The sequence below is a fragment of the Tetrao urogallus genome (assembly GCF_951394365.1).
Source record: "Tetrao urogallus genome assembly, chromosome: Z".
Classification (NCBI taxonomy): domain Eukaryota; kingdom Metazoa; phylum Chordata; class Aves; order Galliformes; family Phasianidae; genus Tetrao; species Tetrao urogallus.
The window spans coordinates 29,484,606-29,507,064 of record NC_136816.1 but is presented as its reverse complement, the minus strand read 5'-3'; the positions used below and the strand labels follow the sequence as shown (position 1 = coordinate 29,507,064).

Sequence of the window (22,459 nt, the reverse complement as noted above, 5' to 3'; positions counted from 1 at the left end):
CTCAGTTTGTCACATCTAGGGGAAAAAAGTTTAAGTCTTCCGGTCCTTTGCAAGTGCTCTGTACCCAATACTGTACTAAAAAGTGGGAATGGATGACAATATCTTCCATCTGTTTCAGTAGCTTCTGAAAGAAAATATAAGTGTATGTCTGTGGGGCCTAATTTTTAACAGGCAAGGGCCACCACAAAACACATCTACAAAGCCAGGATCTTATTAGGCTGAAAGAACATCACACTGCCACACCACTGCAAAGCTTAGCACTGAAGCACTGGACACCCTGCTTGTAGCTGTCATGGTTAGATATTCCACAATGTGAGCAAAAGCTGAACTTTATATCAGAAATTCCAAATTGAAAAAAAACAAAAAACAAAAAAACAAGCTGTTCTTCTAAACACTTGTGCCTCAATACAAAACTGCTTGTACAAAATATATTTCAACTGAAGAGAGAATTTCTTCACTTAGCTATGAAACTCTGGTAAATGCTCTTATTTTCACACTATTATGGGTGCACTCTGCCTATGAAATCGTTGATCTTTAAGATCTAAGGAAGAAACAATAGGAATGAATGTGGGCACTATTATACTTTTATTAGAAATAATTTAAAAGAAATGTCAAGGTTTCTATTAGGAAAATCCTCCTTTTTGAAGAAGTTGATTGTTACTTGTATTTTCCATCTGCAAATAGCAAACTCTGGAAGAAAGGAGAAATAGGAAATAGGAAGCTTATGGAATAAAAAAGAAAAGTGAATGTGCAATTTAATCAGTAAACAATACATATTTATTATGATTCTGCACACAATCTACAGAAGTAGTTGGAATACTTCTCTACATATATTTTTAAAAAGCAACTGCAATTATCTTTAAATAGCCTTTATACAAGAAAGAAAAATGTGATATAGCAGCTGTTTCACCTTAGATTTCACTAATGAAATTGTTGGCATTCCTGTAGAAAGTAACAGTGCACAATCCTGCTCTAGCAGGTTCATGAAGAATCAGACTATAGTTTTAAGTCTTACCCTAAATTTCAATTGTTGGGCTAACTGAAAATGACAGGAGTGCAGAGATACTAGCCCATGCTTGTGTAACTTTTCTTTCAAAATGTTAAGTTATTCACAGCACTAACAAGAGACGTCTCCAAGAGCTTCTGTGAAAAGATAATTGATGCAGCTACCAAAACACTAAACATGTCACAGTAGGAAAGTGAGGTCTTTTTTCAAGACAGCTACAAGTGGGACTGAAACTGAAAAGTGATGTTTCACTTTCATTCCATAAGCAGTATATTAATGATCAAATAGGCAAAATAACGTTAATGGCTATTCACATAGATACTATCATTCACGTTATTTAGACACCAGACGAGTACAAGTACTCTGAGAACATAAAGCAAATTTCCAAGCCTATTTTGTATATACATCAATTGCCTTTTTGGAAAACACAGATACATTTCTCTAAAGAGACAATAACAGTGAAGGCCCACCTTCACAGAAGTAACTTTAATAAGGATATGTCAGGTGACTGACACAGATGCATGAGCGTGTTTAAATATGAGACTTGCAAAGGAGATTGGACAGATATGAGGACAATAACCTATGTTAAATTTGAGTTTCATTTACATGCTAGTGGCCTGTCAGTTATTTTGAACTGACTTGAAAATGTAGCAGTTAACATGCCAGAAGAGATTTCTTGATGAAATAGTTTAAATTCTTCTATGAGTTATGCATGTGACATACAGGCAACATCACTGAAGTCAGATACTAACAGAAATACTTCCTTGCCTGATCAGTCTGGTGGCATTCTGTGATGGAGTGATGGCATGGGTAGAAAGAGGAAGGTCAAATGATGTTGTCCTGGACCTCCGCAAGGTTCCATACCACATCCTTATCACTAAGTTAGAGAAACATGGATTTGAAAGTTGGATATTTGGTGGATAAAGGGCTGGTTGGATGGTTACAGATAGTGCTCTGGTTAACAGATCTGTATCCAGGTGATTGTTCATGAGTGGTGTCCCTAAGGCGGTTCATCTCAGACCGCTGCTCTGTTTGGTTTGCTCATTAACCAAAAATACAGGCAGTGGGACTGAGTGTACCCTCAGCAAGTTTGCTGATGACACCAGGCTTAGTGGTGCAGCTGACATAACAGAATGCCATCCTGGACAGGCTTGAAAAGTGGGCCTAAATGAACATAAAGAGTTCAACATGCACAAGTATTAGGTGCTGCACTTGTTGTTGGAGTAATCCTGGATCTGAGTACAGACTGGGAGAAGAACTCATTAAGAGCATCCCTGTGCAGAGGAACCTGGGGATTCTGGCAGATGAAAAGCTGGACATGAGCCATCAGTGTGTGCTTGCAGTCCAGAAGGCCAACTGTATCCTGAGCTGCATCAAAAGAGGGCTGGCCAGCAGAAAGAGGAAGGGGACTGTCCCCCTTCTGCTGTGCTGTTGTAAGGCCTCATCCGCAATATTGCATCCAAGGCTGGGGACCTCAGAGCAAAGAAGATGTACTGTTTACATGGTTCCAGAGGAGGGTCACAAAGATGACCAGAGGACTGGAACACCTCTGCTATGAAGAAAAGTTGAAGGAGTTGGGCTTGTTCAGCATGAAGAATGCTCCAGAGAGATTTCATTTCAACCTTTCAGTACTCAAACTTTTTACACAGCCAGATAGGAATAGTGCAAGGGGGAACAGCTTGAAAATAAAAGGGGAGATTTAGGTTACATAGGAGGAAATTATTTATTCATACGGTGGTGAGGCACTGGCACAGGCTGCCCAGAAAAGCTGTGGATGCCTCATTGCTGGTGGTATTCAAGACTAGGTTGGATGTGGCCTTGGGCAGCTTGAGTTGAGACTGGTAAGGAATGTCTCAAACCAACACGAGACAATTAGCATCACTTTGTGGACAGTTTTATATCTGAAAGCATTTCTGTGTTAGCCTTCGAATGGGAGGGCCCAACAGTGTTTACTTGCTAAAGATTTGGCCTTGGAGCAAATGAAAGGAGACTGGGAGATGATATCACTGCATCCTGTGAAGGCAAGATAAAAGCTGGAGTCTCCTAGCTTCCTCTTATCTGTTAATTTAAATTTGCAAGGCCTGGAAGACAGGAACAAAAAGTTCCTGCTGAGATTCCAAAGCCAGAAGCCATCACTCCAAAAAAGCAGGCTCAACTGTCGCTTTCAGTTGGCAACTGACCAACACAACCTTGGACAACCTGTCCACAGCAGGGAACTGTGATATTTAAGGAACCTTCCAACTCAAGCCATCCTACGGTTCTACATTAAGTTATTTTGATTTCTGCTCCCACGGAATTGGAAATTCACAAGCGGTGGGGACAATCTGAATTTGCTCTGTGGGGTAGGAGATTTGGTGCTGTATATGGGATGTCCATATCATACAAAGATCTTTTCCCACGTGGCAACACATACTGAGAGCTCTTTTGCAGTTAGGGCATACTGAGTGTGCCACAAGAATAGCCCTGTTTATTTTTATCTGACGTACAATTGCTTTAAGAAGCTCCTGTGAAGAACAGTAAAGTAACAGAACATTTACTTTAAAAATGCCCCTCTGATTCACACTAGAAACACATGACAGTTAACTATTGACTTAAATGGTATCAATAAACGTCTCAAAGACATTTCCTAATGATTCTAACTAGCATGGTTGAAATGTTCTTTGAGGTCTCTCACTAAAACTAGCCTACTGTATTCAATAAAGCAACATAACATTTATTTTTTCCCTTCTATAATGAAAGAGATATCATTCTTATTCTCCTCTGAGACGAAGTCTGTCAAGAATTAAGATTACGAGAAAAGATGCCAAATCTAAGCTGGGTTTGTTGCTCATTAGGAAAGAATGTAAATATGTCCGTACAACAGCTATATCTTACTTGCCCATGTCATGCTTTAGCTGTCACTACGAAGAACAAAATAAGTAAGTAACGGGAAAAAAAGAAGAAAAAGAAGTAATTGTGTGCACGTGTGCTTGTGAAATTGCAGTTTTGAATCAAAACATTATCTAGGAAGGTTCTTATTTTCCAAACTAGTGAGACCAAAATCAATGCAAGAAGGGCATTTTAAATGTGAAAAATTTGATCCCAACTGAAGAATGAAACTGTTTATAATTCAGTTATATTATTAACAAACTGGGCTTGAGGTACTTCTAGCTAAATCCTACTAGAAGGATCACCGTATCAATATGTTCTTCATTTATAATAACTGTCTTCTCATAGTCTTACTGTGCTGCCTGTAATTACACATCCTGTAATGTTGTTTTAAGACTTACTTAAACAAGTTATTTTGCGAATCTGAAAATCTGTTAGGAATCCTCAGGTTTTAAGCCTTGGCCTGTTTGGCATTCCCTTGATAGCTTCTAGTAGACATGACTAGTTCTGTTTATTATTTGCGGTAGAAAAGAGTTTTTTTCCTGCTGATTATTGATCTTCCAGATCATTTATTCACTTTCATCTATGATTACCCACATCACATTTTTTCAGCTCTAAGGGAAGATGTGTCTTCCCTTAATTTTCATACTTTTTTCACTGTGCAACTCTCATTCAAAACAACTTTTAAAATAAGTCTGAGCAAACCTTTTGCTGATGGGACAATATTTTGTTCCATCTGTGGAACACCTTAGTCTTCAAATTGTGATTGTGCTTAACTGCCCAGCATTCTCACAGAAAATCCTGAACGGGACTTCTCTGTCTGCACAGCTCCTTTTAACCTCTTCCTTTATCAAAATATATGAGCTTCTGGGAAGTCACCTCAATCACTTCTGTTTTCATCAGGACTTTCAAAGCACAGAAAGCAGTCATTGCACTTGCAACTTTCCTAACAAGGTATTTATCTGCTCAGAGACATGATTTAGTGGAGGGTTGTTAGGGTTGTACGGTTAGGCTGCGGTTGGTCTTGATGATCTTTAAAGGTCTTTTCCAACCTGAGCAATTCTATGATTCTATTTACATACCTGTCTGCCACAAGTCAGTATTCCCTACTCCTCCAAGCACTGAGTTTGCCCAGACATAAATCTTCTTCCTGCTTTCACCTTGAAACATTTTGAAAAACTGATCTGCTGCTTGAATAAATAGAAAAGGAGAGCAGAAGCTTGTGTAGCCACCAATAACAGCAAAGAATATCCATGAATATATTTTTTAAAAGTCATTTAAACTCCTCGGAACTCATTACACCTAAAATAGCACTGAGCTGTTGAAAATGAACACATTTAGTCTTCTACTGCACGCCAGCTTAAACACTTATCTTTGTTTCTGTCATGAAAGACACCAGCTGACGCTCCTAACACACTTTACTGGGCTTATGTAGCAAGACTTTTGGCAGCAGCCGGGACAGAGAGATGAAGAGTACAGCGCAAGAGAAGAGCGGGAGGTGCTCGGGGTGCAGAACAGCACCTCCCCATGGCCCGGGAGAGGCCCACAGAGGAGCAGGCCACCCTTATGCAGGCCGTGGACATCACCCCAGAAGGGTGGGAGCGGCCCCGGGACGGAGCTGCAGCACGCGGTGGGGCGGGAGGGCCAGGGGCGTTCATTCATGAAGAGGTTGCCTTTTTCTTATTTTTTTAAATACCGACTTCTTAATATTTTAATCAAAGTATTCTACAACTTCAAATTGATTAGCATTTCTTTCCTCTGCAAATTTTAACACCATGTTACTGGGGTACACCTTGCACTAACGATTTTGTCTTTCACCAAGAGAGCAAATATTCGTATCAGTAGGAAAAAGAAGATCTAGTTTCCAGCAGTAACGCTTTTATAACAGAAGAAAAAAACAGCACAGCAAAACAATAATTAAAAATAAGAGCAAACAATTTTCTACGTCTTAGTTAAGGCCATAAAAGAAAAAATAATAATAAAAGAGAAATTAGAATATAAATTAGACTACTTCAGGATGCATTCTGCTCACTGGACTGATAGCGTAAAACCACTTTCAGCTTGTGCTCTACTCCCCTTGAAGCCTGACATCAGTCTAACATCAGCCCCCAGTTGATACAGTAGATCAACATGTGCAGTGCTACGTTACTTGTTTTATTTGCTCAACTACCGTCAAGTGTATAGAAGAAAATCCGACCTCTTGGTTTAATCAATAACATTTGAAATATCTCTTTTAGAAATTACTACATAATATAGCCATTACAGGCATTTAGATTTGAACAGTACAATGAGGTAGAGCAGATTAATCAAATGCATATAAAAGATATTGATTTTACCATAATAAATCCCACAGCTGCAATGAATTAGTCAAGCAGACGAACCAGACTTCATACTAATACAACTACTTCATATAAGAAGAAAGTAGAAGCTACTCCCTAAGATAAAGATTCCACAAGACTTCAAACAGGTAAAAAACATTCTTTAAAGCCTTTTTTGAAGAATGTGATTGAACAGTACTAATTTGTTCCATCACAACTTAATATAAAGATCAGGAGAAGTGAGACATAGCCTTACGAAGTCCATCAAACGTGAAAAGCTTTTTAACAATACACTGTAGCCCATATTGTGGCTTTTCAGTATTTAAAAGGAGTTTATAAACAGGAGCGAAATAACTTCTTACACAGGTCGACAGTGACGGGACAAGGGGCAATAGTTTTAAGGTAAAGGAGGGAAGATTTAGAGTAGATGCTGGTGAAGTTCTTACTGATAGATTCAAGAGCATGTTGCTCAGAGACGCTGTAAATGTCCCATCCCTGGAGGTGTTCAAGGCCAGGCTGGATGGGGCTCTGGGCAAACTATCTAGTACTTAATCTAGTGGCTGGCAGTCCTGCATGTCACAGGGAGTTTGGAGCTGGATGATCCTTGAGATCCCTTCCAATCCAGGCCATTCTATGATTCTATGCCAAAGAATCAGTGTATTTAAAGAGCAAAATGTTCATTTTTCATATTCTGTTAAGCTCTAGCTTCATGGCTAGAATGCACGGCTAGAACAATGCCAACCATAACGCTATTTATCAGCAAATAAAATGTGATCAGAGCTCTGCCAAGCCCTCCAACTGGTTTCACAAGCACATGCAACAGACTGAGAAAAAAATGGCTTGAGTCACTACTACACTGGGTCATAATTTAGCATGTGATGACTATGAGAAAGGCTGCAGATTGCACTGATAAATTTTCCAGGCGATTTCCAACACAAATTCCCATGATTAATGAGCAAGGAGATCAGTGCTTGATTTTCTTCCAGAAAGACTTCCTGTATTTATATTGCTGTCCTCCCAGATTTGCCAACATGACAGCTTCCTGCATCAATTTGTCTGTTATACCACATATTTCAAAAAAGAGCATAGAAAAATATAAAAAAACCAAAAACTTTGTCATGATTGGCCAGTATTTGAAAAAAAATCTGCACTGACCCTACAGATCTGCTCCTATACGAAACATCCCTCGGGTCTCTAAGAAATCCAAACTACAGAGCTTCACATCCTCTAGAAAATCACAAGATAAATCTTTTACAGGCAGTGGAAATCTCAGTGGTCATCGGTGGATCTGTAAGTCAAGCCCTGCACTCTTTTTCTAGCACCAGTTTACACCCATCCCTTACAGCAGCCCCACAGTCTCTGCAGGATGTTCACAGCTTATGAAGATTCATGTGGCCATCCAGCTTCCCAGCTGCTGCCAGTAAGTATACCTCACTGCTCAAAAGGGAGAACACACTGCAGCATCAAAAGAAGTACTCTTTCTTGGGTCTTGTCTTTAACAGCCTTCTGGGCTCTAACCTTTGTGATTTTTAAATGACTACTAGCTTTGTAGAAGGAACAAACAAACAAACAAACAAACAAAAAAGAACAATAAAACCCGAAAAACCAACACCCCTCCCCCCCCCCCCCAAAAAAAAAAAAAAAAAAAACACCTAAAACACTCAGGATTATCTTCTGAAAGTTTCCTGTCTTGAAGAGCAATATGCCATGGTCTACATTCTCTTTCTTACATCTTTTACTTTGTCCCTTACAGACTAAACATGAGAAGGACCCCATCTGGAAAGTTCTTGCCAGCATGCATATTCAAAGTTTGGAAAGCCTGCAGATGAATTTTAGATTGTAAGATCTGTCTGGAACATGAAGAGGAGGATACTACCCTTTTAGGCCTTCTGCATGTTACAGGCTTCATCTGAAGATAAAGATTTTGACATAAGACTAAGACATGCCACCTGTTGGTTTCAGTATGACTCCAGCGTACCCACTACTTCCTCTCCTTCCAGCACCTCTGGTGACTGTGCCCTCTTTTATACTGAAATGAAGATGGGAAAACAAACAACAACAACAAGAAAAAATCCAACACAAAACCCCATGAACCTCCTAGATGTTCTGAAACCAGCAGTTGCTCTTATTCTTTGTAGGGTCTTCTCTCAGATCCTTTTGCAAATGTTCACTTGCAAGTTGTGAGAGAAAACAATTAGTCTGGTTGGAAATTCTCCTGTATCCTTCTGCTGGTTAATAGAGTACAACTAAGATTAAAAAGAAATATAAGCTCTAGCAATAGCTTTCTCTAAGTCAATTTTCTTTGACTACTCCACTAAACACACGCTTCAAAGAACACAATTACACTTATGCCCACTAAAAACAGAAATGTAAATAACACGTCTGCAGTGCTTCTGAGGCATATCAAGTGTTATTTCAAAACGGAAATACTGAAAAGCAATGTAAAAATAAAACTACTTTCTTTTACATTTACAAATACAATTTATATTCTTTTCTTGTGATCCATAAATTCACTTGCCGAAGATTAAAGGACAAATCTCAAAATCAGACTTCATATCAGCAAACTCAATCTGTTAGCGAATATGAACTCACATACAACTTGATCTCCCATACACAAAAAACATGTCTTCATTGTCTATACAGGAGCATTAGGACAGCAAGACACCTGAGAACAAGATTCCCAGGAATCAGCTGAAAGAGGTGCACAAGACAGTGTACAGCAAGGCAGAGGCAAGAAAACTGGCAAGAGATTAAAACCTTACTCCCTGTGTAGCGAGCTTCTAACTGAGCTGTGGTGTGTCAGAATTCTAATTTAAAAGAAACACAATCTAGAACTGTTACCTGGTTGGTCAACTACTTTCTTTCCAAACGTGTTCAGTGCTTGGGAACTCTGTACACATTACAGCACTGACCTAACCATCTGGCCTTTTAATTTCACAAATACATGGAATAAGTAATGCTCACCCAGTTCCTTATCTTGTAACTCACCAAATATTTTAATTCTCCGATGCAAACCAAACAGACTAGAAGCTCTTTTCTAGCCATTGAAAAACTCAATTTTGCTTGAGTTCACTTCCCCTACATTGCTGCTCACTGCCTCCCCAGTGGGATGGGGGAGATGACAGGAAGAGTGAAAGTGTGACAACTCATGCACTGAGATAAAGACAGCTTACTAGACAAAGGAAATGGAAAAAAAAATCTGAAGTTATGCACAGATAGTAACTCAGCATCTTCCACACACAGATTAAAGGCCCAGCCACTCAGTATTTCAGCAGTGGCTGTGCTGGAAGACGAAAAGACAACAACAAAAAAGATATTATCTACTGTGAGTTTTTTTGCTCAGCATGGCTTTATGTGGCACGGAACATGCATTTGGTGAGCTCAGGTCAATCGTCCCAGCTGTGCCTCTTCCCAGCCTCTTCTCCACCCAAGTCAGCTCACTGTGGGGAAGAGCAAGACATGGAGAAGGCCCTGATGCCAGAACAGTGGTATGCTACCAACAGTGATTCAGCCACTAGTCCAGAACACAGCCTCTGTGTGCTGTGGCACAGGGCTACTGTGAAGAACATTAATGTCATTACAGCCAGACCTAGCTGTACACTTCACAAAGCAGGGGGAACACATGCTTTTTTGTGTAACATCTAAGTACTCTTTTAAGGAACAGGCAGAGTGTTTCCTCACAAGCAGTCTTTGGAAGTAAGGTAGTGATTAGCTTCAGCATTGGTTAACTTTAAAATGCCTAATTCTATTTAGCTCTGACCTGAAGTATTGGAGTCTTTCTCCATACAAGAAGAATCCAGGAACTTCAAACAAACCTGTTAGAACATTTTTTGAAGAAGCTCACGTGAACTAAAACGGGAGGCTATGATGACATCAAGCCAAACTGCTCATTCATGCACTGGCACTATTTGTCCCAGAGTACCACTTCGCTGAAGGACTGGACTGTCTATTCAGTCTAATAAACTATCCAATTATTTGAGCTGGAGTAAAAGGTAACTGTAAGGGCCTGCTGGAATCACTGCTCCTCTGCCAAAACTGTCCATTCTGAAAAACATGGCATACAGTGTTCCTTTTCCAGCTCAGTTTAAAAAATCAATGGGACAACCAGAAGTATATCACAGAACAAAGGAACCAGAAGAAGTATGCGTATCCATTTTTATCTTCTTTTTTTTTTTTCCCTATGAAAATATGTAATGAAGATTAAAAACAAAACAAAACAAAACAAAACAAAAAACCAAACCACCACCACAACAAAAAAAACACTCAAGTCTTCTAAATTTTCTTTTTCTAACTATTTTTATTTCTTATTCCAGATGAAGAATCAGTTTGGAAAAGAGATTAATATATTTAGAACTAGTAGAATCTACCATATCATACTAGTGCTTCAATTTTACTGAAAAATTCAGAATCATCTATGCAGGAAAATCAGCCATTTTTAGTCACATCTTTTAAAACCATATCTGTTTGCTAATTTCCACTCTACTTAGGAAATTAACTGACCATATGAAGAAATAAGTTACTGGCTAGATACACGACATAACTGCTCCTTATCACAGAAGTTCATTAACATGAAAGCTAAATACACAGATTTTTGAAAACTCTACCTAACCATTTCAGACAAAACAAAAATTAGCAGAACTGTAAGTTTCACCTTCCTTTAAACAAATAAAAGTAAACCTGACAGAACTTCCTCATTCACACATGTATCATACAGAAATCGACAGCTTACTTCATGCATCAAAAGCACTGAAAAACTCTTCTCCATCCTATTAGCACTGCCCATCAAACATGCCTCTTTAATGGACTCCAAGGACCTCCTTCACAGTCTGTGAAAACTGTTTCTGATTTGCTTTTCTGCTGTGCATCAACCATTATTGTTACAGGAGCAAGATACAGACAAATAAAAATTAATTAACTTTGCACTTTTGTAGACTTTTCAAAAACACAGAAATTAAAAGATTTTATGCAAGAGCATACAAAACAATTGAAAAATAACAGATCAGTAGCAAAACTGCTGTCAAATATAAAGATGTAAATATAGTGCATGAATAAAATATGTGTAGTTTATCCCTCCCTTAGATGCTAACAGTCATGCTAACAGCCACAAACTAAGCTTCAAAAACTTGAAAATAAGCAATTTCCTTGCTATTTTTCATATAACCAAGTCCACTGCTCTCATCTGCTTGAAAGCTAAAATTCAACCTTAGTAGAGTAAGTTTTACAATTCCTAAGAACATTCATTGCTCATATTTAGGAGCAAAGCAGTTGCCACAGCAAAAGGAACATGCACACACACACACACAAGAAACAACCCAGAGCTTTATTATCAACAAATAAATAAGAATAAAGGTTGTCTCTCTACAATCATGACCTGACTTTTCAGGTTCTACTCTGCTGAATGGACTAAACTATGAAAAATACATTTATAAAAAACAAACGTCACTTCAAAAATCATGCCTCCTATTTCTTTCCATGGAAACTAGAACAGATACAAAAAGCACAACAACATTATTTGACAGAGAAAGCTCTCAGCTACAAAACACTCCTCTTTCAACATAGTCACAACCACTAGCCATGCATTTTTGCCAATTACAAACAAGAGCTCACATGCCACACTCATGCACAGTCCAGCTTTTGCTGTGCTCACATCCACTGTTTGGTTTCCAGAAATGTACATCAAACAATAAAAAACAATCAAAACAATAAAAAAAAAATTAATGAATATTCAGTGTCATTTTTTCCACATGGAGGAACTCATTTACACACACCTTTGCTCATATGCACCTGCGTGTCAGATACCATTCTGTAAGAGTGCTACCATCTGCCACAAGGCAACAACGTGTAATGGAATATTGGTGGCAAGGTTCAACTTCTACTTTCATATCATCAATGTCTGCCCCTGTTGCAAGCCAACATAATAAGATAGGAAGCACTACTTTTCATATGTTCTGTTTCCCCTTTGTGTCTTCCCCTACTTTAACTGAGTTTGTTCCCATTGAAAAAAGACTTATTTCTCTCAAAAAGCATCACATCTCATCTTTCCTAAACTTCCCCAAACCAGAAGAAGAAAGGAGATTTTGTGCAAAGCAATCAGCAGGACATGCTGAGGAGCTCTAAGCCCAGTTAAGCAGACTGATAACTTTCATGGCATGCAGGGCTCCAGCAGCCCTGGCCATCAGCTGCTGGGCTGAGATTGGCCTGGGTGCTTTGGTGGTGTCTCTGCCTCAGGAAGAGGAGTGCCACATGCTCTTCTCACATTAGGAGAAGATCTTGAGATATGGTGAATGTCTTCACACAACTCAAGTTCTGAAAATCCAAACTGGCTGGTGTCCCCTTGGTTTCAAAGAATCTGGCAGACAAAGCCAGCTCTACTAATAGGTTAGACCAAACCAGAAGGATACTTGTGACAGAAAAATGCTATTTCTATCCCCACATTTATAGAAAACAGGAGAGTAGTTCACTGGAAAGCTGAAAGAGAAATCTGATTTTTTTTCCACATATTGAGTATTTTTTCTGGTGTGATGTAAGAGTCTTTCTTATTTTATATTAAATCTGTTCTCTTATTTTCAGCTTATTGGCCATCTTTTTCAATCCTTGATTTCTGCAGTGACTGTAATCCATGTAGTTCAAAATAGCTTTTCTTTAGGAACATATTTTAGCAGTAAGAAACAATATGGTAGCAGTAAAGAAAGGAACTGACTGTTTACAGTTTCAATTGCTCCTGGCAATTGTTCCTTTATTAGCAGAGAGCTACTGGAGAAGTATTCAATTTCTGCCCGTTTCAGTTTCTCAGAGTACTTCTGTATTTCTCACAGCGAAGGACTCCAGAGCTATGCTGAAGCTGTGCAAAAGGTCACTCCACTCAAACGACAGCTGTTTGCTTTCACTGACAAAGGGAAAAGGACTCTGCACTGAAATGCCCATAAATAGATGAGGCATACTCTTCACACAGGCACAACACAGAGATTTCAGTGGGAATTCTGCTGTGTTTAGTGTAGGATCAAGTCTAATACCACTCTCGTAAAGGCAGTAGCAAGGAGGAAGTTAGTGGAGCCCAAGCTAATCCCACAGGATGCTCATGCAGTTGTTGTGTACCCCTAAGGCTGAAGGAATCTCCTGTGAAGCAGTTGCAACAATTTACTGCTGGTGAGTGACTCACAGTTCATGGGATGACTCCAACAGGAAAAAAGCCAAGAAAAGATTCTCACACATTAAGATAAATGTGAGAATTTTGTTTTGCAGAGACAGGGAGGAAACGTGAGAAAAAAGTTCTCAGAAAACTGCAGAAGATAAAAGGACAGCGTTGGCAGGAATGAGAATGTTTCCGCATCTTCAGCCCATGTCTTCCAATATACGCCAGCAGATGTGGGCTCTGAGAGTTAACTCTAGCCTCCAATGCATCAACAACGTGCCTAGCCTCAGCAACTCTCCCTGATCCCCCGGGGGAACTGAAAGACAGCACCAACAGCAAAAAGCATCTGCTCCTCCTCTTTCCAGGTTTAGTTGTTTGCCACCATCAGAAATAAACACGAGCATCTGGACTCTGATCCCTGTAAGCTCAGTTCCTGTTTGCCTACACTACAGTTGAGCACGCCTTCCAGTGGAACTCTGCTACTGAGACTAGATTATACAGACACACTTTACGCTTCAAAGGGTAACCACACACCTGGAATAGATCATTAAAAATAATCCTAATAATGAAAGTGTTCAGTATGAAATCTCAGATCTATTAATAAATCAAAGTTTCTGAAATTTGTTGCTCAATTCAATTAAAAAAAAAAAATAATGCTCTTTGTTCATCTTAATTATTTAGAATTAACCTTCCTAGCACTGGCATTACAGAGCAAAGAATCCCTTTAATCAATTAAGCTCCTCATTTATAGATTCTACCTCTATCTTGAACTCAGTTTGGTATTAACTACCTCAATTATTTTGTCAATAATCTGTGCGCAGTTACATTAAAAATTCCATTAAAAAAGCTTTTAGAAACACTTCAAGAGGAAATCATGCAACTGCCCCCCAAACACTTTTTAAATCCCATTTTTTAACTTGATAAACGAACTTGTTGAGCAAGAAGTACAAAAGTTAAAAAAAAAAATTAGAAATTACCATATGGAACTACTAGATCATCTTGGTATTAGACAGCTCAAGTTAAATATATGTATACCTCAGCCATCTAAAATTTATGCTATCGGTTAAGATACTAGTTGCCATGCTGGACTTAGTGTTTATATAATCTCTTCTCAAAACTTTGAATCCCTCTGAGATTTTAGAGGAGAAGACATCATTCACATAAGTTTAATAAGCCATGGAATCCACCACCAAAAAAAAAAAAAAAAAAAAAAAAGCAATTTCTTTTTTAAACACCACATTACCTCTCTTATGACCCAAAACATGCAAGAACAGACAGAAAAAATGTTTTCAGAATGTTCTCAGAATACAGACTTTATGCTAGCATGTGACCAAGATCACCTCCCAAACACTAAATACTGCTCAGAAAATTGCTTTTATTGAAAGGGAAAAAAAAAAAAAGGACAGAATCTCAAACATGTATGCAATTGCAGCAAAACTGCTGTTATTATTTAATAGAGCACATAGAGTTTAGTGACTCTAGATTACAACAGAAGTCCAAGAAAACTACTGTCCTCTCTTTGGCAACTAACTATGCCTTATTGTTTACAGACTAATGAAGGAAGAATCTAATTTGCTTGAACAATGTGGCAGTGTGATACGTACAAAAAGAACAGGGGCAATCCTTTCCAAGCCTTATGGCCATCAGCCTGCATCCTTCAGCATTAAAGATCTCTATTACTACTAAGTATGACTAGTCAGACTGAATTTATAAGCATTAGTTATTAAATTATTTAGCACACAATACACTACATTTCTATGTTTTTTCATAAAATTGTAGGTGTGTTAAATAACTCAATATCAATTTACGTTTTCACAAGCAGTCTGTTCTTTAGGAAAAAAAAGTCAGAACTGAAACCTGTTAAGGGTAGTTATACGCTCTTTTTAGTAAGTTTTCAGGCTGCAGTACAGAATTGTATATTTTTGGATTATAAAGACCTGTAGTTGCAGTGTAATACGTTTCAAATACAAGCCTCATTTCACCCAGCTGAATGATAAGGATGTGGTGTAGCCCTCGAAACAAAAACCAGCAAGGCTGCTGAAATTCTCAAAAACAGCTGAGGGACTACTTTAGCTTATTAAAGATAAAACTGCACCTTTTGTTCACCTCCATAAGCATATACTTTCAAACTAAGTATGCTAGTTCAGTACAGCCTCCTGGTATTATGTCTTTGGCACAATCTAAGAAAATTCTCACTGTGCTTTAGTTACACCAGGATGATTTAAAAATGTGGGAAGCAATATGAGCCAGGCTGACTTTCCTGAGTGATCCTCTTATCACTGAAGTCTAAGTTAAAGTAGTTCTAACTACCTTCATATCAATTATTATTAAATCCAAAATATGGCTTCTCGAAGACAGAATGTTTTGGTATTATTAACACAAGAGAAGGAGAATAAGTGAACTTTTATTTGTATGGAAGTTGAAAGGAGCTTGAGGATGTTACAGTAAGAAACAGAGGACAACGACTGCTCCAAGCATTTGTAAATTAAAAGATTATTATGCCGCACTGAAACAAAGATAGAAATATTTGAGAGCACTGCACTCTACACAACGGAAGTTGAAAATGTACATGCAAGTCATTTCCTCATGTAAAGGAAGACAAACGACAGAACACACCTCCTGCAGTTCAGATTTCCTTATCATTCTTTTATCAACAACTCAAACTTCATTTCCCTCTAATGGCTTAAGACACTGAAAGACACAGCATAAGCCTTACAATCTCAATTGCACACATGTGCTCAGACACCTATTAAGAAAGGTCTGCACAAGCCTTGCAGTGTTTTAACTGCAGTTTTTGTGGGTAGATTTCCTGTTTTCTCATCCAACTAGAAGCTGTTTTCAGGTTGTGTTTATTTTATCTTTTCTGTTTTGCAGCACCGTGAGCCCTCCACAGGTCATCACTGTTTACTTTATGTGGTCACGAAGACTTACACTTGCAAAATGCACAGCTTGCAAAAGTATTGAAAATATACAAAAATAGTTCAGATTCATAAAACAAGGACTGTTTCATAGGTGTATATTTTAGGAAGTGTCTCTTCATAAGCTCATAAAATAGCAGTTTACCAGATTTGAAAAAGACATGAGCGTAACAGAATAAAACATGAATATTTGACTTAAAATTATGTAGCTACACTGCACATGTTTCTTTAAACAGCATTGGGGTTAGCTGCCCTTTAGTTTCAAACTGAAATTAACACCCAAGCTTGCTTAAATTCTCCCACGTCTTACTGCTCAAAATGGGCTGATTTAACACTCAGTTCACTTGCAGAAAATATTAATTTTTAGCTTAATTCAAAAATATTTTTTGCTCATTTGTTTCCCATACTGCCATGATATTCCATTTAAAATAGAAACCAACCACATCTTAGAAAAGTTTAATGCAACCTATGTAGAGTTAACTCTCACTCCTTACATTTAACCTACATTTAACAAGCCTCATTATTGTGGACTGTGCTATAGGCACTTTGAACACTTGAAAATTCAACACAATCAAGGCCCAAAAGTAATTAAATTGTAACTGTATAATAAAAGAAATATCCACCTGAAAACTGAGAAACATAGCGAAAAATCAATGAAATCCCAAAAGTGACAGTGATTTCTTTGAGTGCCAGAATTATACCATATGAAGAACAAAGCCGTCAGTCTATCTGGGACACGGCAGAAGAGGAGAAACACACTCAAAAGCACTAATACCCAAAAGAAAAACACATTTCTAAGCTTTATTCTCATGTTCTCATACTACACTGGGCTATCAGATGAAAAATCCCCTCTGCTCCCATCTTTGCTGCTGTAACAGCAGCAAACTTTCTAGGCAGATACATAATCATTAATTGCTGTGCAAGCTTTAAGACATCTCCCAAAACTCCATGAATTAGACAGCTCAATGGAACAGATGCTGAATATTATCACACTGTCATATTTCACATAACAAATAGATATTGCACTATCGTATTCTGAATATTTTTCATATAGAGCCCTACATACTCATACTTGCAATGGAGCCTTCAACTAAGAGTTCTGTTTGATTATGAGGTTGAAAAGAAGCACACCTCTGTACAAAGAGTGAATGTGAATCTTTCTGGTCAATACTCTTGAAGTGACCAAGCACCTGGCTGAATTAAAAAGAAGAAAGTTTGCTACAAAATCTTAGGCATTTTGGGAAGGAGCTCATTACTTTCAGATCTGCCCGACTTCATTATCTGCATGGTTGTTACCCTACCTCCAATACGTTGCCTGAATTTATATTTTTACTCCATAGTCTTGCCCAAAAAAAACCCAAACAGCACTTTTATTGTCCTCTGATTTGTTAAGAATACAAATACTCTTTGATTCCTGTCTGTTTTTCATCAATTTCTCACTCTAATGAGCATAAAAATACTTTGCATGTAAAAGCAGAAGAGAAATGTTATTGTGCTGTCGCATTTCAATTGTTTGCATTACAGTGGGCTAAATGAGTGGATGACATTTATTGCTGAACAAGCTTATTTCATCATAAATGCAATCCATTACAACAACAGGGGAAATATGCTAATAGTTTTAACAATTTACGCCCTCTTTTTTTCTGGCTGCTAGAAATTCTAGTTATGAGTTTCATTGTGCCAAGGACAGACCAGTCTTTTCCAGACACTTACCCTCTGACAGCATGAATAAGTCTCAGTGATGGATAGGCGGTTCGCACTTTCAATTTATTCTTAAGGATTAATGCATTAACCCACTCCACATGCTTCTCTCCGCCTTTGACCATGAAAGCAGGGATCCAAAGGACACTGTCATTCAGCATGGATAGTCTACGCACAAATTTTTCTCTGTCACTCTCATTCCGAAAGCCTCCAAATGCTCTTTGTACAACTGATGGGTTCATGGTAATAAAATCAGATTTATTTCCCACATCTGCAGCAAACTCCACCACGGGAGCTAGATTGCACCTGAAGAGAAAGAAATTAATGGAAAAAATGAAAATAAATATGAAACATTAACTCAGAAAAATGTATGCATGAAGGAAAAGCTAAAAATGAGCGTGCAAGCCTATTTCAATTGACATGAGGAAAAAATACCAGTGATAGTAGGTGTGACTGCACATAGCATTTTGCCAACATTTTCAGACTTCGAAAAAACAAAAGGCATTGACTGCAACTAAGTTAGTTAGAAAAGACTTTTTGTGTATTTGAGAACAATGTCATTATTCTTTAAAAAGCATAGCTCAGAGTATGCCTTGCAACATCTATTACCTTTCATTAATGCTCGTTTCTCATCTTCTTGTTACCAACAACGCACATGCTTACAGGAAATCATGTCAGCCAATTTAGGTATAATTTATATACTCATTGCCTTTTTGCTCAGTACAGTATTTAAGTATAATTGACAAATTAAATTTAGCTCATGTTAAAAAGATTTTTGGTTTTTTTAGAATATCACTGCAGCTGATCAGATGTTTTGAAATTTAATGTTTTTATTTCGTTTTGAAATTACATTTTTGGAAAAAAAATAATTGCCGTGATGTCTTATGGTCAAACCTTGTCCAACCTGCAGTAATTTTGTCGCTTCCATCAGGCCTTTGCTCTCCATATCTTTTTGTCTCTGTCATATAAATACACGTATCATAAGCAGGAAGCCCTTCTCTATGGGCAGCACAAGAGGCAGGTGTCTGTAGTTCAGAAACTACCTGTGATTTCAGTGATGAGTCAGACCTAAGACAAATCATCTCCAGAAATCTTCTGTGAATTCACCTCTAGCTGATACGTACCAGTGCAGCACCTTGACACCGTATATTCATGATTCAGCAAACTTTTTAGCTGAGTGAAAGGATGCTAAGTGATGTCAGATGTCTTTTGAAACGTTTCCATGTTATTATATTCCAAACATAATGTCATTCTACTAGTTCTGCAATTATTTTCTGGCACAATGAACTTATTGCTTAAGCTTAATCCCTTAGCATCTTCTACTGGTCAGATACTCATGTTATATAAAAATAATTCAGCATGGTGATAGCAATTAACACGCATGATCTAGGCCTAGATAACAATACTAATTTCTCAGAACAACACCTTATTCTGTAATTGTCAAGTAAAGTGGTGCAATCATCTTCAGAAATAAATGTTCATAAGGCTACTAACCCTACATACTCTGAAGAGATACAGTTGTCCAGCTTTAGCATGACGTGAGTTTTCTTGGGAAATGGATTTATGTTTTTCTGTAACTTTACACATCTGCTCAATAAACTTTCTCCGCATGTGTACAAGAGTTTGTGTAATGGTAACACTCATTCTGAACTGCTTGCACAAGAAAATATGTATTTCCAGATTATTTCCAGAAATCTTTGTAGAAAAGTACATTTCAAAGCTAATAAAAGGCTATCGTATGTTTGCCTTCAGACTTGAGTGCATTTAAATAACTTCTGTTACTTAGTTTTGAGTTTTATCTTAAACTCTAATGCATCTTTATATGTTAACATAGCTTCATATAGCTATTGAAATTTTAGAGTTAATTTTGCTAGCCAGTATCAATAATCTACCAGGATTCTTCCACGACAGTTCTCAGGATTCTTTCATGAAAACACCCTATACGTAGACTCATATACCTACTTTCTGCCAAGTAAATTAAAAAGTCTATTAATTGAAACACTTTGAAACAGACAATAGCCTTTCCTGCTTATTTAGGCACAGAACTCCACACACATCCACAGGAGTAAAAACTGCTTTGACACCTCAGCTTTGACAGTAAGTACCTAGGATTCTGCATGCAATAAATAAAACCTTACTTTTTTATTAAGTTGCCACTGCTATACTAAATCCATCAGAATAAATAGAAGACTGTCATTTACTGAGCTCCCTCTTTCTCACATGCTGCACTGCTAATACTTTGCAACAATACTATTGTTTAAAATTTGAGCCCAAAACACAATTTTCTGCAACATGCTATATCTTCCACCACATACATACACTTTCATTCTAGAAGTATTTCTTTGCTACCTTCACCTCAGACAATTGAACTAAGTGGACTGCAGATCAGAGTTGAGTAGGACAAACTTTACAACAAGGCTATTAATATTGGGATAGTAAGAACAGGTTGGAAATAATAGTCACATGCAGCACAGAAAATCAGCTCGGTCAATTACAATAGCAGCTGTAAACACCAGCACTGTGAATATACATTAGTTTGTACCAAGATTTGTAAAGCTGGTTCTCCTGAGCTCGAGCTCTTGACTGCTTAAAGGGAAAAAGATGAAATGTCTCTTGCCTCAGGAAAAAAAAAAAAAAAAAAAAAAAAAGCCAAATAATGACTTCCCTGAGTTCCTTTTAGTTTTCTTTTGTTTTTCCATAAAAAAAATCATTTAAAGTGCACTCTTTACTCTTTTAACCTAACATACTGATGAATAATATTTTCTTTCTATATATATATTTAAATCAGAATCTCTAGCTACTTCTTTCTAGCTACTTCTTTCTTTTGCACTAAGATGATGACTATTCACTTATTCCCCAAATTCTTCTAAGCATATTTTCTACAGTAGAAGTGTTCAGAAGGTGGTCTAATGAGACAAAATATTAGGTAAAGCTGGGAGAGGGAGTTAGGACAAAACAAAGAGGGACAAGGTTCCTAATGATAGAATGTGAGACAACAGCAAAAAGCAGCACCAAGTAAGGTTCAGAATGGATATTAGGAAAAATTTCTTTATTCCAGTCTGATCTGGAATGAATTTCCTAAAGAGGTGGGTGATCTCCATGCTTTCCGTGCTTGTCAGTGTTCAAGATGCACTTGGATAATGTGGAACTAGGTGAATATGAGTTTATAGAAGTCATTTCTTATTGCAATTCCATTATTTTTCTAAATTTAGGTCCTTAAGTCACCTCTTATATTAGGAATTAACTTTTATTTTTTCCTAAAAAAGAAAAAAGATAGAAGAAAAATGCTCCAATGTTGGACTTCTAACTACTAATGGAATGTATTCCATACTGTGGCCCACCAGCATTTGTGGCACAGGTGCTACTTATTGACAGAAGTTCAGCTTCATAGCGAAACATCTCTGTTCCATTTCTGTTCCCAGAACAGGCTGACTGACTGATTATGCACAGCACCGTCCAGCACTGAAGTTATCATTAGGTAAAGCCAAAAAGAAAATGCAGCCACAAGAAATCTGAAATCTGACAAGAAACCAAGGATCTCCTGAGGCAAAGGCTGCTCATGAGTATGGGAGGCCATACAAATTACTGAGAAGAATATTTGTAGATTGCACTTGTTAAGCATTTTGACGCTAAAGAAGGAAGAGAGAGCAAAGGAAAAAAAAGAGTGCCACATTTAAAAGCTGAAAATATTCAAATAAGCTAGTGATGACACATTCAAAGGAAGTGTTTTGTATTGAAGTAAAGTCTGTTTAACTGGCAACATCTCTTTTGACAGATCTAATTCCTTGTGCATCCAGCTCCACTGGCACAATGGCTGTACTCCAAGCAAGGCAAATTAAATGAGTATTGAAATATAGAAGCTAATACTTCAAAACAAAAAACTAATAGTTTCAAGATATAAGTAAATTACTACCCTCAAACTTAGGGTTCTGACAAAATTACAACTGTTTCTTTACTATCAATTTAAGGAACAAAACAGAAGAAAAAAGATACCATCACTGTCCACTTGGATTAAAATTTAAGGAGATACAGAGAAATTCCTGCTATCCTCCTGAAACGAGAAATCACATGTCCACAGTATTGTTGGCAGGTCTGTCATTTTATTCTTTCTGAACAGAGCTGCTAATTGTCTGCTGCTTACATCACAATTGTCCACAAAACCAGAACTAGGAGAGGAATTAGGACAGACTATCCTTCTCCTTTCACAGGATCAAGCAGCAGATCTATTAAATGACTACAAGGCTTTTTCCACCTCAAATTCACTAAGTATGAGACTGGACAAGGCAAGTAGTTAAGTGACACTGAAAAAATGAGAGCTAGGTTTGTCTATTAAAATATCATTACCAACGATAGCAAAAATTTCCAGTTTGATTCCTAGATTTTGAGAGTTAAACTGGAAGGAAAAAATCCTGTGCTGAGCAAGAGGATTTGTAATATATAAACTGTGCACTTCAATCCAAAGACACAATTAAATACTGATATCCTGACATGGTTGTTCACTATGGCAGTGAAGAAG

The 22,459-nt window shown here is 37.7% G+C and overlaps 1 protein-coding gene across 1 annotated transcript in view; it reads right to left on the bottom strand.

Annotated features, from left to right (window-relative positions):
• Window positions 1-22,459, bottom strand: part of ST8SIA4 (ST8 alpha-N-acetyl-neuraminide alpha-2,8-sialyltransferase 4) — a gene marked incomplete at both ends in the record, with an annotated part of 49,642 nt that overhangs the window by 8,126 nt on the left and 19,057 nt on the right. Inside the window, one exon of the mRNA XM_079548654.1 lies at window positions 17,956-18,249. Coding sequence (XP_079404780.1) covers window positions 17,956-18,249 — 294 coding nt within the window. The remainder of the gene's footprint in view (window positions 1-17,955; window positions 18,250-22,459) is intronic.